This window comes from Macaca nemestrina, chromosome 7 (genome assembly GCF_043159975.1).
Source record: "Macaca nemestrina isolate mMacNem1 chromosome 7, mMacNem.hap1, whole genome shotgun sequence".
Taxonomy (NCBI): domain Eukaryota; kingdom Metazoa; phylum Chordata; class Mammalia; order Primates; family Cercopithecidae; genus Macaca; species Macaca nemestrina.
Window position 1 is genome coordinate 109,112,967 of NC_092131.1, and position 19,298 is coordinate 109,132,264.

The following is a 19,298-nucleotide window of genomic DNA, read 5'->3' on the forward strand; positions in this document are numbered from 1 at the left end:
GCACAGTGAGTAACTCTAACTAAACTCCTATAACACCCCACACATCCATACTCACACACACCTTCCAGACCTGTGATCATGAGCTTGAGTATCCAGGAGCACAGTATTATTATAGAGGACTCATTTCCTAGTAGCTGTCTTTAAGAACACCCAAGCTGGACCAATAATTAGACAATGCCTAACTGGTAAAAAGTGCTACTTTTTTTTCTTCTCAGAACGAAGATGGCCAGAGAGTAAAATCGTATTTCCCCAAGGACATAAAAAGTACGTTCTCCAGGCAACCAACACTAGAACCAACAGCAATGACCCAACAGGAGAACCCCTGCCTCAAGGTCTGGGATTTTGACCTTTTCAGATTTGCTATGTGTGAGGCATGTGTAAGGAAAAGGATTTAGCTAAAAGACCATCTGTGTTTTTCACTTTGCAATATGTAAAATTATTTCTAGGCAATTGGCCAGCCTTTCTCTTGACCCTCAGTCTTCGGTGGTTCAACTTATTCTTTCCATATTGAAACACTTTTTAGAAAAATCCACTCCTGAGGAAGCCCACAGAGCTCGTATCTCAAATGTGCACCATTATTTGTGATAATATAGATATTGATTTCCAGTTTCAACACTATTGCCAATTTGGTAGATATTAATAGATATTAATAGTCTGCTATGAGTATTGATTTTTTCATTGTTCTTTTTTCAAGACATAGTTTTCCGTACACACCAACTTTGTTATGCATCAGTGCTTAATCAGGAGAACCTAATCTAAGTATTACAAGCTTATAAAACTCTGCAGAAGGCCAAGGGATCAAGGGTAGAGTTAAGAAAATCAGAAATGCTAGAATCACAGGAAGCCGTTACTGATCATCTCAGCTCCTTGTAGCTCAAATATGGGTAAATCGCAGGACACAAAGAAACTCCTTTTTTTTTTTTTTTTTTTGAGACGGAATCTCGCTCTGTCACCCAGGCTAGAGTCCAGTGGCACAATCTCGGCTCATTGCAAGCTCCGCCTCCCGGGTTCACGCTATTCTCCTGCCTCAGCCTCCCAAGTACCTGGGACTACAGGTGCCTGCCACCACACCCAGCTAATTTTTTGTACTTTTAGTGAAGACAGGATTTCACCGTGTTAGCCAGGATGATCTCAATCTCCTGACCTCGTGATCCGCCTGCCTCAGCCTCCCAAAGTACTGGGATTATAGGTGTGAGCCACTGCGCCTGGCCACAAAGAAACTCCTTTTAAACCTCATGTTGTACTCTGTCTATTATACAGGAACAATAATGGCCATGTCATTTTCACCTTTTAAATCTTGAGCAGTGCCTCTCATTTGCATAGTGTATAATGCAGAATGTAACTACAGGTAGGGATTTTAAGACATGTAGTTTCTAGGCTTTCACCTCCTGAGATGCAAGAGAGAGCACAGAAGGGGAAAATAGTGTTGAGCTGCCAGTCAGCAATCCATCACGTTACTTATGACATCATTCTCTTACGGTATTTGTATATTTCTTCTCCTCTTTTAGACATAATACTAACATTGTTGTATACCCAAATATCCATTCATTGGACTTTCAACAAATATTTTCCCAGTGCTTACTCTTCCCAGGTCTGGGGATGCAGAGATGACCTCCTCCTTGAGAAGCTCACAGTCTGAAGAGGGAGGCAGTCATGTTAATAGATACTGTAAAGCACTGTGACAGGTTCCATAATAAAAAGATGACCAAAGTACAATGGTAGCGCTGAGGAAGGGGCCCTACCTCTCTCTAGAGAAGACAACTGAGTTTTCATGTAGGTCATGATGTTTGCTCTGGGAAGAGGAAGGAGGAAATTCCAGTCAGAGAAACCATGGTGTGTTGCATGTGGCATGGACATGAAGATCAAAAGAACTGTCTAAAATAAATTAATGAAAAACAAAAAGGATATGTGTGAGGCTGAAGCTATTGGTGAAGGTGAAGCCTTTGGAATAGTCAAACTCTTGGTTTATTGGGACTGCCTGCATTGTTCTGCCACCTCCTACACGCACACACACACAAACATATGCCCAAATATACAACCACACACATACACATTTTGGAATGTCCCAGCCCTTCAAAGGATCCTAAGCTTAGCATTTCAGAGACTCCTTTATTAATTCAACGAATATTGGTTGCATGGCTAATATTTCACATACCCTGTCCTAGTGTTGAACAGGGTAATGTTTGTGGTCTTGACATTCCAGTAGGAGGGATGCATAAGAAACCAGTAAACAAATAAATATTTAAGATATTTCTCAGTGGTAAGGGCTATGAGATACACAGTGATGGGAGGAAGCCACTTTAGTGAAGACAATCAGGATGGGCCTTCTAAGAGGTTATATTTGAGCCCACGCCTGAAGGATGAGGTGAAACCATTTGTGCAGAAAAATAAGAAAGAAGCAAAGACCATAAAATTGGAATAAGGTTAATGTGGCCTCAGAATGGCAATAAGATTCATGTGACTAGGATACAGTTGAGGGAGAGGGAGAGGGATATGAGATGAGGTTGGAGAGTGGCTGAGGACCAAATCGTTCAGAGCTTTGAGGTCCAAGGTAAAGACTCAAGAGTTTACTCCTAAACCATGGGAGGTCATTGAGGAGTCTTATATGGGAGTGATATGGCATGATCTGCTTTTCAAATGCATTTGTGTCAAAAAGCACTAAGTAGAAAACAAAAAAAAAATTATCAAATTGGACTGACTACATCAAAATTTTAAAGATCTGCTTATCAAAGACACCAGTAAGAATAATGAATACATAAGCCATAGACTGGGAAAAATATTGGCAGAACATATGTCTGAAGAACTTATATCTAGAATATATAAAGAATTTCTACAAGTTAACAATGAATATCCCTCACCCCCACCCCCTACACACACACACACAGTGGGCAACAGGCTTGAACAGACACTTCACAAAAGATGATATATAGATGGCATCAGGGAAATGGAAATTAAAACCTCAGTGACATACAATTTCATACCCAGCAGAGTAGCTAAAAACAAAAAGACTGACAATGCCAAATTAATTGGCAAGAATGTGAAGCAACTGAAACTCTCATGCATTGCTTAGTGTGTAAAATGTTTAGACCACCTTGGAAAAAGCTCCTAAAAAAGTTAAGCACGCACCTACCCTCAACCTAGCAGTTTCACTCACAGGTATTTACCTGATTAAAAAAGTGTTCACAAAAAGCTTTGTTCAAGAGTGTTCAACTTATTGATAATAGTCATTGACAGGAGAATAGATTAAAAACTATGGTATATTTATACAATGGGAACATTATTCAGCAATAGAAGAAAATGAAATGAACTACTGACATGCACAATGATATAAGTGAGTCTCAAAAACATTATGCTAAGCAATGTAAGAAACCAAAGGCTGGGCGTGGTGGCTCACACCTGTAATCCCAGCACTTTGGGAGGTCGAAGCCAGTGGGTCATGAGGTCAGGGATTTGAGACCATCCTGGCTAACATGATGAAACCCTATCTCTACTGAAAATACAAAAATTAGCCGGGCGCAGTGGTGCATACCTGTAATCCCAGCTTCTCAGGAGGCTGAGGCAGGAGAATCGCTTGAACCTGGGGAGGCAGAGGCTGCACTGAGCCGAGATCACGGCACTGCACTCTAGCCTGGGTGACAGGGTGAGACTCCATCTCAAAAAAACAAAAAGAAAAAAATAAAACCAAATACACAAGAGTACGTATTATGTGAAGTTCAAGAGTAAGTAAAACTAATGTATAGATAGAAATGGACGAGTTGCTGCCTAAGAGGGGAGAGCAATTGATTGGAAAGAGGCAAGAGGGGGATGATGAAAATATTACATACCTTGCTTTGGATCATGGTTATATAAGTGCTTACAACTGTGAAACCTTGTAAAACTGCGCACCTAAGATCTGATCACTTTATTGTATATGAATTATACCTCAATAAAAAAAACACACATTTTAAAAGAAATGCATATGTCCTGCCTTGAACTGCCAAGGTATCTTTGTGAAATGTGGCGTAACAGTCAGACATACTTGGGATCCAGTCTAGCAAACAAGTGACAGACCTTGGGCAAGTTACTTTGTTTCATTCAGTTTCTGCCTCTGCAAATAAAAATATCAACTTCATAAGATGATCTTGAAAATTAAATGAAAAATTGATTATAAAGTGTCTAACTCAGTACCTGTCACCTGGGAGGTTCTCAGTAAACATATCTACTTTGAAAAAATTATTTTTAAATAAACTGTAATCCTGAGTGTCCAACTAAAAATGTATTTTACATTTTTGCTTTGCAAATGTTGCCATGTGCAATTTAAAACGAACTTCAAAAATTAGAAGGAAAAACTTGAAAACAAGTGAGAGAGATGTGAGAGAGCCTGTGGACACAGCTGGTAGCTATCAATTACTTGCAATTATTACAGGAAAATCTGGCACCTTCTGTGATCACACACAAATCCATCATCATCATGTCCTACCTCATCTTTTGCTGAGTGTCAGCAGGGAAGGGAAAGGCTGTTTGGAATAGGGACCAAAATTTTTAAAAAGCTGGGATTACTGGAGGTGGTCAGCTTCTACTCTTATAAAGGAAACTCCTATGTTTATCTCTTCAGATGTCTCTGTGATAAATTGTTTATGCAGTTACAGGATCAATCTGAAGTTTAGATTAAGCATTAATGGAAAAATAAGAACAGAACTCAAATGCATCTTTAACCTTACTGCTTAATCCCTAGTCCCTGTTCCTCCTGCTAAATCATCTTTCGTTTCTCTGCCTGATCCACTTTTGAGAAATTGAACCCATTAGGGCGTCCCCTAGAGAGGCCCTCCTGTCTTGTCCTGTTGGCTGTGGTTAGAGAATGCTGAGGAGGCAGCCCACTGCTGAGAGTGCCTTCTCTCTCTCTGGGATTTTTCTGGCAGACCCAGCTGGCTGATGATAGTCCCTCTCCAGGCTGTGATCCAAGGACCCCATTCTGGCCGCCATTCTCACCAGTTATTACAGTACATTAGTTGAGGGAAAATAAGATTTAGAGGACTCCCTTGCACTATGAGATGGCTGTCTCTCCATATGCTACCTAAAGAACCAGACTTAAAGAACTGAAAAACATCTCATGGTGGTTTTTGGCTGTGTCCTCTCCAGCTCATCATCATTTCCCTTTTGGGGCTGTCATGATATTTTGTTTTCTTTCTGCAGAGCCTTTTTGGGAGCCTGGTAACTGGTCACATTGTTCTGCCACCTGTGGTCATTTGGGAGCCCGTATTCAGAGACCTCAGTGTGTGATGGCCAATGGGCAGGAAGTGAGTGAGGCCTTGTGTGATCACCTCCAGAAGCCACTGGCTGGGTTTCAGCCCTGTAACATCCGGGACTGCCCAGCAAGGTAAGTGAAGTCACTCTTCGTATCTCACCAACACCAAGTTTTTGTTTGTTTTGAAAGGTGCAGTTATTTGGATATAATAATTCAATAGTGAAGAATTTTTTTTTATCACTTACTGTATACTAGGCATCCTGCTAAGTGCTTTACATGGATCACAATGGCCTGGGAGGTAGATGTTGTTAATTTCCTGTTTCATAGATGGGGAAACTCCCCTAGGCCATACAGTTATTAGGACCAGAATTCAAACTGCGATAGTCTGAGTTTAGAGCCCCTGCTTTCAATCACTACCCAGATCTACTTCCTGCACACACAGTCCTATCAGTTCCTTAAGACTTTAGTGAGGCTAATTTCTTGGGTTTACTTAGGTGATAATTCAGTGGGCCAGAATCACCAGAGGCACTAGTTAAAAACACAGTTCTCTAGATGTGACTTCTGGAGGTGAAACCATTAATAAGCTTTCTAAGCAATAGATGATACAAATTAGTAATTTTTAAATGGACAAAATCCAATGCATGGTCTCCAGCAAACATACTCCATCCCCAGTATTTCAGATCTTTATGACTACATCCTAGACTCCCCTCTTTCTCTCACTTCCATCTATTCTTATCCATTTCCACTGTTACCACTAAAATCCACGCCATAATTGTTTCTTACATGGACTACTCCAGGAGTCTCCTGGTTCTCATCTCCCTCCCTGGAGTACTTTGTCCACTCTCTAAGAATACAGATATTTGAAACAAATTCATCATGATGGTTCTCTGCTTACAACCCTTCACATTTCTCTTAGGACAAATGCCAAAATTCCCAGCACTGGGGTTGTGACTATCTTGTACATCTTTTTATCTCATGTTTGAAATAGTGCCTAGCAATAGTAGGTGCTCAGTAGATATTTGCTGACTGACTGAGTAAATGAGTGGAGGAATTGAACTCCCTTCATATTTGGGCCTTGGGCTGTCTCTTTTATCACTTGTCTCTCCCACACTGGTTATTTGATCTCCTTCCATGCTGGTCTTTTTTTTTTTTTTTTTTTTTGTCCCTTAGATGTGCTATTCTGTTTCCTGACTCAGAGCCTTTGTGCATACTGCTCCCTCTGCCTAGGACACTGTCCCCTCTCTCTTCACTTAATCATTTCTGTTCATCTATATACACCTCAATACATGTTCAGGGAAACCATCCCTGAGCTTAGCCCTCCAAAGTAAATCAGCCTTATGCTATATGATTTTTATACTTCCTTATCATTCTTCATAATTCTTACCACAGTTGTCTGACTTGCTCTCCCACTAGACCGTAAATCCTATGGGGAGTAAATCCACAGATGTTTTGCTCAACAATTTATTCCTAGCACTTGGCATAATGTCTGCTCATCATATATTCCCTGTAAATATCGATGAAATCAATCAATGAATGATTACAACACAGTCCCTAGCAGATAGTTGACCAAATAGTACCAAAATCCACAGTAAAAAAAAAAAAATTAACAAATAAAGAAGCATTTGTTAAGTACAAACCAGTGAGGAAGATACTATCATTTTACTGAGAGAAACTGGAGGAATGTTTAATATTATACAGCTCACTACCCTTGGGCAGATATCCACACTAGATCCAGTCACCTGTGCCTTGGAGGAGACTGGGAGGCAGGGTCACAGTGTAAAGCAAAATGGGTGCCTTGGGACATATTCTTAGGAGGGCTATCAATATTGCAGGCACCCTAACTGATAGGTCTTCCAGTACTCTTTGTAATTCTCAAAAGGAAGATCTCATGCTAAGGTCATCCCTCAGAAAGCAGCAAACTCATGCTTCAGTAACTTGGAGTAACCTGATTGAGAAAGCTGTTTTATGGCATTTCTTGATTTTCAAAACATGGAGAGAATCCACATTGGGAAGTTTGTCAGCAGTCTTGTTTCTCAAATATTCTAAAGTCTTTGCACACTCCTAGAATAAACAGTTGCACACTTTCATACCTAGAAGAGACCATAGAGATCATCTAATCCCAGATCCCGCTACAGCAAGGCTCCTCACCATTTCCGTGCCATACCTCCCTCTGGTGGTGTGGAGAAGCCTGTGGATACCCTCCTCAGCCTCCCAAAGTGCTGGGATTACAGGCGTGAGCCACCATGCCTGGCGATATATCAGATCTTTAAAAATATTTCAGTGGCTGGGCGCAGTGGCTCACGCCTGTAATCTCAGCACTTTGGGAGGCCGAGGCAGGCAGATCACGAGGTCAGGAGATCGAGACCATACTGGCTAACATGGTGAAACCCCGTCTCTACTAAAAATACAAAAAAAAAAAAAAATCAGCCAGGCGAGGTGGCGGGCGCCTGTAGTCCCAGCTACTCGGGAGGCTGAGGCAGGAGAATGGCGTAAACCCAGGAGGCAAAGGTTGCAGTGAGCCAAGATCGCATCACTGCACTCCAGCCTGGGCGACAGAGCGAAACTCCATCTCAAACAAACAAACAAAAAAGATCTGATATAGCTTTGCTTCTCTATTAACACAAAAAATAAGATATAGTTGTGCTTTAATTTTAATATGATGATGAGTATAAATTATATTTTGAGATACCTATGATAATTGTAATGTGTAAATATCTATTATTTCTAATTATTTCTAATGGTAACAAAATCACAGGTACTATTAATGCTACTGTACTTGTGGCCTATGTTTCTATAATTGAAGGAAATATTAAATTTCAATTAGAGTTTAGTGACAATAAAAATGTATTTCTTTTTCCATCCAAGTATGTGGTTTCCTTGGATAACCATGGACATCAGGTTAGAAACCCCTGCTCTGCAGTCTCCCAACAACATCTTTGTCCCAACAGACAAAGCACTCAATATCTCAGAGGTGTCCAGCTCCAAGTTCAGTCTCCTATAATCATTAAAGCATGAACTTTAGAGTCAGGTAAATCTAGAATTCAATCCCAGCTGTGGTGGCAGGTTAGTCATGTGGTTATAGCTAAGTTATTCAATTCAGTGGACATCAGTTTCTTTTCTACAAGAATGAGAATAACATGAGAATTATACAAGCTAACATGTAAGTATCTTGCAGGGTGAACAACACTTAGATGCTGGAAATATATTTTCTTCATTTTAGTTTCAGTGAATTGAACTCCACATTTTTGAAATTTCCTCCTAAATTTGCCCCAGCCTTACAACCTCTAGGGCCACACAAGTAACAGCTCTTCATAAACCTGAAGACAGCTGTACCCCATTCCTATAGTAGTCATCTCTATGTGATGACACTGTTGCACCCGAGTTAAAGAAGGTCTGAGAAAAAGGCTGGGAGTCATCTATGCTGCTTCCCATGCCCATACAGACATGTGACAGCCTAAGACAGCCATGGTGCTGGGATCAGCTTTTTCCTTTGATGAGACACCCCTCTAAGGTCTGGCATACCAGTCCTTACTAAAGTCCTGTAGTTTTTATTCCTAGGTGGTTCACAAGCATGTGGTCACAGTGCTCTGTATCTTGCGGTGAAGGATACCACAGTCGGCAGGTGATGTGCAAGCAGACAAAAGCCAATGGAACTGTGCAGGTGGTGTCTCCAAGAGCGTGTGCCCCTAAAGACAGGCCTCTGGGAAGAAAACCATGTTTTGGTCATCCGTGTGTTCAGTGGGAACCAGGGAACCAGGTAAAGCTAACACATCTAGTATGTGGACAGCACTATCTAGAATAATCACCTTGTTTCCAATAAACTACTTTTGGGGCAGGGGGGCAGGAATCTGATCGGTCTCTGAAATAAATGTATGTCTTTGACCTCAAGGTTTACATTTAGAAATCATAGTATCTCTGTCTTCCAGTACAAAAGTGAACCAAGTTTGGGTTCTTTGAATGCAATGATGCCATAACAGAAGCTCCAAGGTGTAGACCAGTTTAGGGCAGTAAGAATAAAAGCAGCCTTCAGGAAAATGAGAAGGGGAACATTAGTGGGATCTACACAAGTCTCAGAATCCTCATCCCAAATGCCACCTTTAATAATGTTATAATAAAAATACTTAGGAAAATGTTTAATGTGTAGGAATCCATAAATAAAAATGTAACACATTATTGAAACACATAAAGTTGAACAAATAAAAAACTTATTATACTCCTGAATGGAAAATCTCAGTACTACGAAGACGTCGATTTCTTTAAATGAATTTATGCATGTAATACAATTCCAATTAACATCGCAGTAGAACTTTTTTTGTGGAATTAAAGAGAATTCTGACATTCACATGGAAGATAATATGACAATAAAGACAATAAATTTTTATTTTAAAAAAGTTTTGGAGGTATAGAGAGACTTTCCTCATCCTATGTCACAGCATGATGCAAAACTGTCATAAGTAAAATAGTACAGCATAAGTGCAGAAGAGACACAGTTTATATTGTATAATCAGAGCACAGAAACGGACCAGATTGACTTTAACATTTAAAGGCAGTTAATCATAGGAGAAAACATTGTTTTAAAAATAGAAGATATAAAACTACAAAATATTTTTCAAAGAAACTAAAGAAGATCTAAATAAATGGAACACTGTAAGACTTATTATTACTAGTAACACAATGCTCCTGAAATTTATCTACAAATTCAATGTGATTTCTATCAAAATTTCATCTGGTTTCTTCACAGAAGTTGACAAACTGATCCTAAAATTCATGTGGAAATAGAAGAGACTGAATAACCAAAACAAATTTGAAAAGGAACAAAGTTGCAGGAATCAGACTTCCTGACTTGAAAACTTACCAAAAAGCTACAGTAATCAGGATAGTATGGTACTGACATAGGATGGACATATAGATCAATGAAATTGAGTCCAGAGATAAACTCATATATATATATATATATATGTTTATATCAATATATGTGTGTGTGTGTGTATATATATATAAATTGATTTTCTGTAAGGTTGAGAAACCATTCAATGGGGGAAGAATAGTCTTTTAAACAAGAATGCAGAACAACTTCCAAAAAAGGAAGTTGGACCCTTTACACCACATACAAAAAAATAACTTAAAATGAATCAGAGAGCTAAATTTAAGAGCTCAAACTATGAAACTATTGGAAGAAAACATAGGTGTAAATTTTCATGGCTTGGATTAGGAAATGGCTTCTTAGATATAACAACAAAAGCATAAGCAACAAAAACAAAAATAGGTAAATTGGATTGCATCAAAATTAAAAACTTTTGTGCTGCAAAGGGCACCATCAAGAAAGTAAACAGACAACCCATAGAATGGGAGAAAATGATTAAAAACTGTATATCAAAAAGGAGCTTATCTCTAAAATATGTAAAGAATACTTACAACTCAATAATAAAAACACAAACTATCAGCAAGATATACAAATGGCCAATAAGGACACGAAGAGATGCTTTACATTAGTCATTAAAAAATGCAAATCAAAACCACAATAAGATACAATTTTAGGCTCACTGGGATGGCATTAGTCAAAAAGCGATAGTGACAAATGTCAGTGAGGACGTGGAGAAATTGGAAGCTTCATGCTGCTGATGGGAATGTAAAATGGTACAGACACTTTGGAAAACACCCTGGCAGTTCCTCAAAATGTTAGATTAGATCTACTATGTGACCCAGAAATTCCACCCCTACATATGTATCCAAAAGAAATGAAACATTCAGGATCTATATCCTAGGGCCAAAAAATACAAATAAGAAATGGAACATATGTCCACACAAAAACTTGTACATGAATATTTGTTGAAGAATTAATAATAACCACAATGTCATTAAGTGGAAACAACCCAAATAACATTACCCCATAACAATAAAAAAAAGGAAACAATTGGTGAGGTGATAAGCTGTGGTACGCTTGCACAATTGAATATTTGACTATCAAAAGGAATGAAGTACTGATATATGCTACAATAGGGCTAAACCTTGAAAACATTACAGTAATTGAAGGAAGACAGATGCAAAGGACCACTCTGCATGGTACCATTTATACAAAGTGTCCAGAACAGGGAAACTTTTAGAGACAAAAAGTAGACTAATGGTTGCTGAGGCCTAGGGAAAGAGGCAATCAGAGGAATTAGGAGTGACTGTTAAAGGTATGGAGTTTCTTTTGGGGATGATGATCATGTTCTGAAACTGATTACGGTAAAGGTTATACAACTGTAAATTCCATTAACATTCGATGGCAAATTGTATGGTTTGTAAATTGTATCTCAATAAAGTGGTTAGCCAAAAAAAGAAAAAAAGGCAGTATAAGAGAAATTGGCTAGCTAATGTAAGAAAAATAATTAAAATCAGAGCACAGACTCAGAACATACACCAAAATGAATTCTAACTTGATTAAAGAGCTAAGAAAGTAAGTAAATGCAAGTTCTGAGCACAGACTCAGAACATACACCAAAATAAATTCTAACTTGAATAAAGAGCTAAGTGTATAAGTAAGTAAATGCAAGTAGAACTATCATGACAGGAAAGACCTTTTTAAGCATAAAAGAAATTATAAGGACAAATTAATAGGTATTATTGTAAATAAGTAAAAATTGTAAGAACTGAATGTCAAAATTTTAATTTTTTCCTGTAATTGAACTCACCTTAGAACACAAGTCATTTTTGCTCACAGTAGAAAAACCCAAACTTGGCAGACATTTATGGTTTTAAGCATAGTCATTTCCAGACTTAAGCCCAATTGATTCAAGATTTGCCCTGTCCTTTTTTCCTTCTCCCCAGAGGTGGTCTAAGTTTTGTGGGAGAAAGGAGGGTGATATGGTTAGGCTTTGTGTCCCCACCCAGATCTCATCTTGAATTATAATCCCCATAATCCTCAAAATCCCCACATGTCAAGGGAGACACCAGGTGGAGGTAACTGAATCATGGGGGTAGTTTCCCCATGCTGTTCTCATGATAGTGAGTGAGTTCTCACAAGATCTGATGATTTTATAAGGGGCTTTTTCCCCTTTGGCTCTTCTCCTTCCTGATGCCTTGTGAAGACAGTTCCTTGCTTCCTTTTTGCCTTCCATCATGATTTTAAGTTTCCTGAGACCTCAGCCACGCAGAAATGTGAGTCAATTAAACCTCTTTCCTTTGTAAATTACCCAGTCTCAAGTATTTCTTTATAGAAGTGTAAAAATGAACTAATGTAGTAAATTGGTACAGCAGAGAGAGGAGTGCTGCTATAAAGATACCCAAAAATGTGGAAGTGATTTTGGAACAGGATAACAGGCACAGATTGGAACAGTTTGGAGGGCTCAGAAGAAGACAGGAAGATTTGGGAAAGTTTGGAACTTCCTAGAGACCTGTTGAAGGGTTTTGACCAAAATGCTGATAGTGATATGGACAATGAAGTCCAGGCTGAGGTGGTCTCAGGTGGAGATGAGGAACTTCTTGGGAACTAGAGCAAAGGTGACTCTCGCTATGCTTTAGCAAAGAGACGGGAGGCATTTTGCCCCGTCCTAGAGATCTGTGGAATGTTGAACTTGAGAGAGATAATTTAGGGTATCTGGTGAAGAAATTTCTAACCAGCAAAGCATTCAAGATGTGACTTGGATGCTCTTTATTTTTTTTTCTTTTTTTTTAAAATTTATTTATTATTATTATACTTTAAGTTGTAGGGTACATGTGCATAACGTGCAGGTTTGTTACATATGTATACTTGTGCCATGTTGCTGTGCTGCACCCATCAACTCGTCATTTACATCAGGTATAACTCCCAATGCAATCCCTCCCCCCTCCCCCCTCCCCATGATAGGCCCTGGTGTGTGATGTTCCCCTTCCTGAGTCCGAGTGATCTCATTGTTCAGTTCCCACCTATGAGTGAGAACATGTGGTGTTTGGTTTTCTGTTCTTGTGATAGTTTGCTAAGAATGATGGATTCCAGCTGCATCCAAGTCCCTACAAAGGACTCAAACTCATCCTTTTTTATGGCTGCATAGTATTCCATGGTGTATATGTGCCACATTTTCTTAATCCAATCTGTCACTGATGGACATTTGGGTTGATTCCAAGTCTTTGCTATTGTGAATAGTGCTGCAATAAACATACGTGTACATGTGTCTTTATAGCAGCATAATTTATAATCCTTTGGGTATATACCCAGTAATGGGATGGCTGGGTCATATGGTACATCTAGTTCTAGATCCTTGAGGAATCGCCATACTGTTTTCCATAATGGTTGAACTAGTTTACAATCCCACCAACAGTGTAAAAGTGTTCCTATTTCTCCACATCCTCTCCAGCACCTGTTGTTTCCTGACTTTTTAATGATTGCCATTCTAACTGGTGTGAGATGGTATCTCATTGTGGTTTTGATTTGCATTTCTCTGATGGCCAGTGATGATGAGCATTTTTTCATGTGTCTGTTGGCTGTATGAATGTCTTCTTTTGAGAAATGTCTGTTCATATCCTTTGCCCACTTTTTGATGGGGTTGTTTGTTTTTTTCTTGTAAATTTGTTTGAGTTCTTTGTAGGTTCTGGATATTAGCCCTTTGTCAGATGAGTAGATTGCAAAAATTTTCTCCCATTCTGTAGGTTGCCTGTTCACTCTGATGGTAGTTTCTTTTGCTGTGCAGAAGCTCTTTAGTTTAATGAGATCCCATTTGTCAATTTTGGCTTTTGCTGCCATTGCTTTTGGTGTTTTAGACATGAAGTCTTTGCCCATGCCTATGTCCTGAATGGTACTACCTAGGTTTTCCTCTAGGATTTTTATGGTATGAGGTCTAACATTTAAGTCTCTAATCCATCTTGAATTAATTTTCGTATAAGGAGTAAGGAAAGGATCCAGTTTCAGCTTTCTACTTATGGCTAGCCAATTTTCCCAGCACCATTTATTAAATAGGGAATCCTTTCCCCATTTCTTGTTTCTCTCAGGTTTGTCAAAGATCAGATGGCTGTAGATGTGTGGTATTATTTCTGAGGACTCTGTTCTGTTCCATTGGTCTATATCTCTGTTTTGGTACCAGTACCATGCTGTTTTGGTTACTGTAGCCTTGTAGTATAGTTTGAAGTCAGGTAGCGTGATGCCTCCAGCTTTGTTCTTTTGACTTAGGATTGTCTTGGAGATGCGGGCTCTTTTTTGGTTCCATATGAACTTTAAAGCAGTTTTTTCCAATTCTGTGAAGAAAGTCATTGGTAGCTTGATGGGGATGGCATTGAATCTATAAATTACCTTGGGCAGTATGGCCATTTTCACGATATTGATTCTTCCTATCCATGAGCATGGTATGTTCTTCCATTTGTTTGTGTCCTCTTTTATTTCACTGAGTAGTGGTTTGTAGTTCTCCCTGAAGAGGTCCTTTACATCCCTTATAAGTTGGATTCCTAGATATTTTATTCTCTTTGAAGCGATTGTGAATGGAAGTTCATTCATGATTTGGCTCTCTGTCTGTCTGTTACTGGTGTATAAGAATGCTTGTGATTTTTGCACATTAATTTTGTATCCTGAGACTTTGCTGAAGTTTCTTATCAGCTTAAGGAGATTTTGGGCTGAGACAATGGGGTTTTCTAAATATACAATCATGTCATCTGCAAACAGGGACAATTTGACTTCTTCTTTTCCTAACTGAATACCCTTGATTTCTTTGTCTTGCCTGATTTCCCTAGCCAGAACTTCCAATACTATGTTGAATAGGAGTGGTGAGAGAGGGCATCCCTGTCTTGTGCCAGTTTTCAAAGGGAATTTTTCCAGTTTTTGCCCATTCAGTATGATATTGGCTGTGGGTTTGTCATAAATAGCTCTTATTATTTTGAGGTACGTTCCATCAATACCAAATTTATTGAGCGTTTTTAGCATGAAGGGCTGTTGAATTTTGTCAAAAGCCTTTTCTGCATCTATTGAGATAATCATGTGGTTCTTGTCTTTGGTTCTGTTTATATGCTGGATTATGTTTATTGATTTGCGAATGTTGAACCAGCCTTGCATCCCAGGGATGAAGCCCACTTGATCATGGTGGATAAACTTTTTGATGTGCTGCTGAATCCGGTTTGCCAGTATTTTATTGAGGATTTTTGCATCGATGTTCATCAGGGATATTGGTCTAAAATTCTCTCTTTTTGTTGTGTCTCTGCCAGGCTTTAGTATCAGGATGATGTTGGCCTCATAAAATGAGTTAGGAAGGATTCCCTCTTTTTCTATTGATTGGAATAGTTTCAGAAGGAATGGTACCAGCTCCTCCTTGTACCTCTGGTAGAATTCAGCTGTGAATCCATCTGGTCCTAGACTTTTTTTGGTTGGTAGGCTATTAATTATTGCCTCAATTTCAGAGCCTGCTATTGGTCTATTCAGGGATTCAACTTCTTCCTGGTTTAGTCTTGGAAGAGTGTAAGTGTCCAGGAAATTATCCATTTCTTCTAGATTTTCTAGTTTATTTGCGTAGAGGTGTTTATAGTATTCTCTGATGGTTGTTTGTATTTCTGTGGGGTCGCTGGTGATATCCCCTTTATCATTTTCATTGCGTCTATTTGATTCTTCTCTCTTTTCTTATTTATTAGTCTTACTAGCGGTCTGTCAATTTTGTTGATCTTTTAAAAAAACCAACTCCTGGATTCATTGATTTTTTGGAGGGTTTTTTGTGTCTCTCTCTCCTTGAGTTCTGCCCTGATCTTAGTTATTTCTTGCCTTCTGCTAGCTTTCGAATGTGTTTGCTCTTGCTTCTCTAGTTCTTTTAATTGTGATGTTAGAGTGTCAATTTTAGATCTTTCCTGCTTTCTCTTGTGGGCATTTAGTGCTATAAATTTCCCTCTACACACTGCTTTAAATGTGTCCCAGAGATTCTGGTATGTTGTATCTTTGTTCTCATTGGTTTCAAAGAACATCTTTATTTCTGCCTTCTTTTTGTTATGTACCCAGTAGTCATTCAGGAGCAGGTTGTTCAGTTTCCATGTAGTTGAGCGGTTTTGATTGCGTTTCTTAGTCCTGAGTTCTAGTTTGATTGCACTGTGGTCTGAGAGACAGTTTGTTATAATTTCTGTTCTTGTACATTTGCTGAGGAGTGCTTTACTTCCAATTATGTGGTTAATTTTGGAATAAGTGCGATGTGGGGCTGAGAAGAATGTATATTCTGTTGATTTGGGGTGGAGAGTTCTATAGATGTCTATTAGGTCTGCTTACTGCAGAGATGAGTTCAATTCCTGGATATCCTTGTTAACTTTCTGTCTCGTTGATCTGTCTAATGTTGACAGTGGAGCGTTGAAGTCTCCCATTATTATTATATGGGAGTCTAAGTCTCTTTGTAAGTCTCTAAGGACTTGCTTTATGAATCTGGGTGCTCCTGTATTGGGTGCATATATATTTAGGATAGTTAGCTCTTCCTGTTGAATTGATCCCTTTACCATTATGTAATGGCCTTCTTTGTCTCTTTTGATCTTTGATGGTTTAAAGTCTGTTTTATCAGAGACTAGTATTGCAACCCCTGCTTTTTTTTGTTCTCCATTTGCTTGGTAAATCTTCCTCCATCCCTTTATTTTGAGCCTATGTATGTCTCTGCATGTGAGATGGGTCTCCTGAATACAGCAGACTGATGGGTCTTGACTCTTTATCCAGTTTTCCAGTCTGTGTCTTTTAATTGGAGCATTTAGTCCATTTACATTTAAGGTTAATATTGTTATGTGTGAACTTGATCCTGCCATTATGATATTAACTGGTTATTTTGCTCGTTAGTTGATGCAGTTTCTTCCTAGCCTCAATGGTCTTTACATTTTGGCATGTTTTTGCAATGGCTGGTACCGGTTGTTCCTTTCCATGTTTAGTGCTTCCTTCAGGGTCTCTTGTAAGGCAGGCCTAGTGGTGACAAAATCTCTAAGCATTTGCTTATCTGTAAAGGATTTTATTTCTCCTTCACTTATGAAACTTAGTTTGGCTGGATATGAAATTCTGGGTTTAAAATTCTTTTCTTTAAGAATGTTGAATATTGGCCCCCACTCTCTTCTGGCTTGTAGAGTTTCTGCTGAGACATCTGCTGTTAGTCTGATGGGCTTCCCTTTGTGGGTAACCCGACGTTTCTCTCTGGCTGCCCTTAAGATTTTTTCCTTCATTTCAACTTTGGTGAATCTGGCAATTATGTGTCTTGGAGTTGTTCTTCTCGAGGAGTATCTTTGTGGCGTTCTCTGTATTTCCGGGATTTGAATGTTGGCCTGCCCTACTAGGTTGGGGAAGTTCTCCTGGATGATATCCTGAAGAGTGTTTTCCAACTTGGTTCCATTTTCCCCCTCACTTTCAGGCACCCCAATCAGACGTAGATTTGGTCTTTTTACATAATCCCATACTTCTTGCAGGCTTTGTTCATTTCTTTTTCTTCTTTTTTCTTTTGGTTTCTCTTCTTGCTTCATTTCATTCATTTGATCCTCAATCGCTGATACTCTTTCTTCCAGTTGATCGAGTCGGTTACTGAAGCTTGTGCATTTGTCACGTATTTCTCGTGTCACGGTTTTCATCTCTTTCATTTCGTTTAGGACCTTCTCTGCATTAATTACTCTAGCCATCAATTCTTCCACTTTTTTTTCAAGATTTTTAGTTTCTTTGCCCTGGGTATGTCATTCCTCCTTTAGCTCTGAGAAATTTGATGGACTGAAGCCTTCTTCTCTCATCTCGTCAAAGTCATTCTCCGTCCAGCTTTGATCCGTTGCTGGCGATGAGCTGCGCTCCTTTGCCGGGGGAGATGCGCTCTTATTTTTTGAATTTCCAGCTTTTCTGCCCTGCTTTTTCCCCATCTTTGTGGTTTTATCTGCCTCTGGTCTTTGATGATGGTGATGTACTGATGGGGTTTTGGTGTAGGTGTCCTTCCTGTTTGATAGTTTTCCTTCTAACAGTCAGGACCCTCAGCTGTAGGTCTGTTGGAGATTGCTTGAGGTCCACTCAGGACCCTGTTTGCCTGGGTATCAGCAGCAGAGGCTGCAGAAGATAGAATATTGCTGAACAGCGAGTGTACCTGTCTGATTCTTGCTTTGGAAGCTTCCTCTCAGGGGTGTACTCCTCCCTGTGAGGTGTGGGGTGTCAGACTGCCCCTAGTGGGGGATGTCTCCCAGTTAGGCTACTCAGGGGTCAGGGACCCACTTGAGCAGGGAGTCTGCCCTTCTCAGATCTCAACCTCCGTGTTGGGAGATCCACTGTTCTCTTCAAAGCTGTCAGACAGAGTCGTTTCCATCTGCATAGGTGTCTGCTGCGTTTGTTTAGTTTACTGTGCCCTGTCCCCAGAGGTGGAGTCTACAGAGACAGGCAGGTTTCCTTGAGCTGCTGTGAGCTCCACCCAGTTCGAACTTCCCAGCGGCTTTGTTTACCTACTTAAGCCTCAGCAATGGCGGGCGCCCCTCCCCCAGCCTCGCTGCTGCCTTGCGGGTAGATCACAGACTGCTGCGCTAGCAATGAGGGAGGCTCCGTGGGTGTGGGACCCTCCCGGCCAGGTGTGGGATATGATCTCCTGGTGTGCCTGTTTGCTTAAAGCGCAGTATTGGGGTGGGAGTTACCCGATTTTCCAGGTGTTGTGTGTCTCAGTTCCCCTGGCTAGGAAAAGGGACTCCCTTCCCCCTTGCGCTTCCCAGGTGAGGCAATGCCTTGCCCTTCTTCAGCTCTCGCTGGTCGGGCTGCAGCAGCTGACCAGCACCGATCGTCCGGCACTCCCCAGTGAGATGAACCCAGTACCTCAGTTGAAAATGCAGAAATCACCGGTCTTCTGTGTCGCTCGCGCTGGGAGTTGGAGACTGGAGCTGCTCCTATTTGGCCATCTTGCTCCGCCCCCGAAGTTTCCGACTTGGATGCACTTAAAAGCATTCAGTTTTATGCATTCACAAAGAGATGATTTGGAATTGGAACTTATGTTTGAAAGGGAAGCAGAGCCTAAAAGTTTGGAAAATTTGCAGCCTAATGGATGTGATGGAAAATAAAAATGCATTTTCTGAGGAGAAATTCAAGCTGGCTGCAGAAATTTGCATACGGAATGAGGAGCAAAATGTTCGTTGCCAAGACAATGGGGAAAATGTCTCCAGGGCACATCAGTGGTCTTCA

The 19,298-nt window shown here is 39.9% G+C and overlaps 1 protein-coding gene across 6 annotated transcripts in view; it reads left to right on the top strand.

The window, feature by feature from the left end:
* Positions 1–19,298, top strand: part of LOC105497462 (ADAMTS like 3) — a 434,450-nt gene that overhangs the window by 404,418 nt on the left and 10,734 nt on the right. For all 6 annotated transcript variants that reach the window (XM_024797843.2, XM_071100796.1, XM_071100797.1 and 3 more), the window contains exons 25-27: positions 216–332; positions 5,173–5,356; positions 8,783–8,981. In XM_024797843.2, coding sequence (XP_024653611.2) covers positions 216–332; positions 5,173–5,356; positions 8,783–8,981 — 500 coding nt within the window. The remainder of the gene's footprint in view (positions 1–215; positions 333–5,172; positions 5,357–8,782; positions 8,982–19,298) is intronic.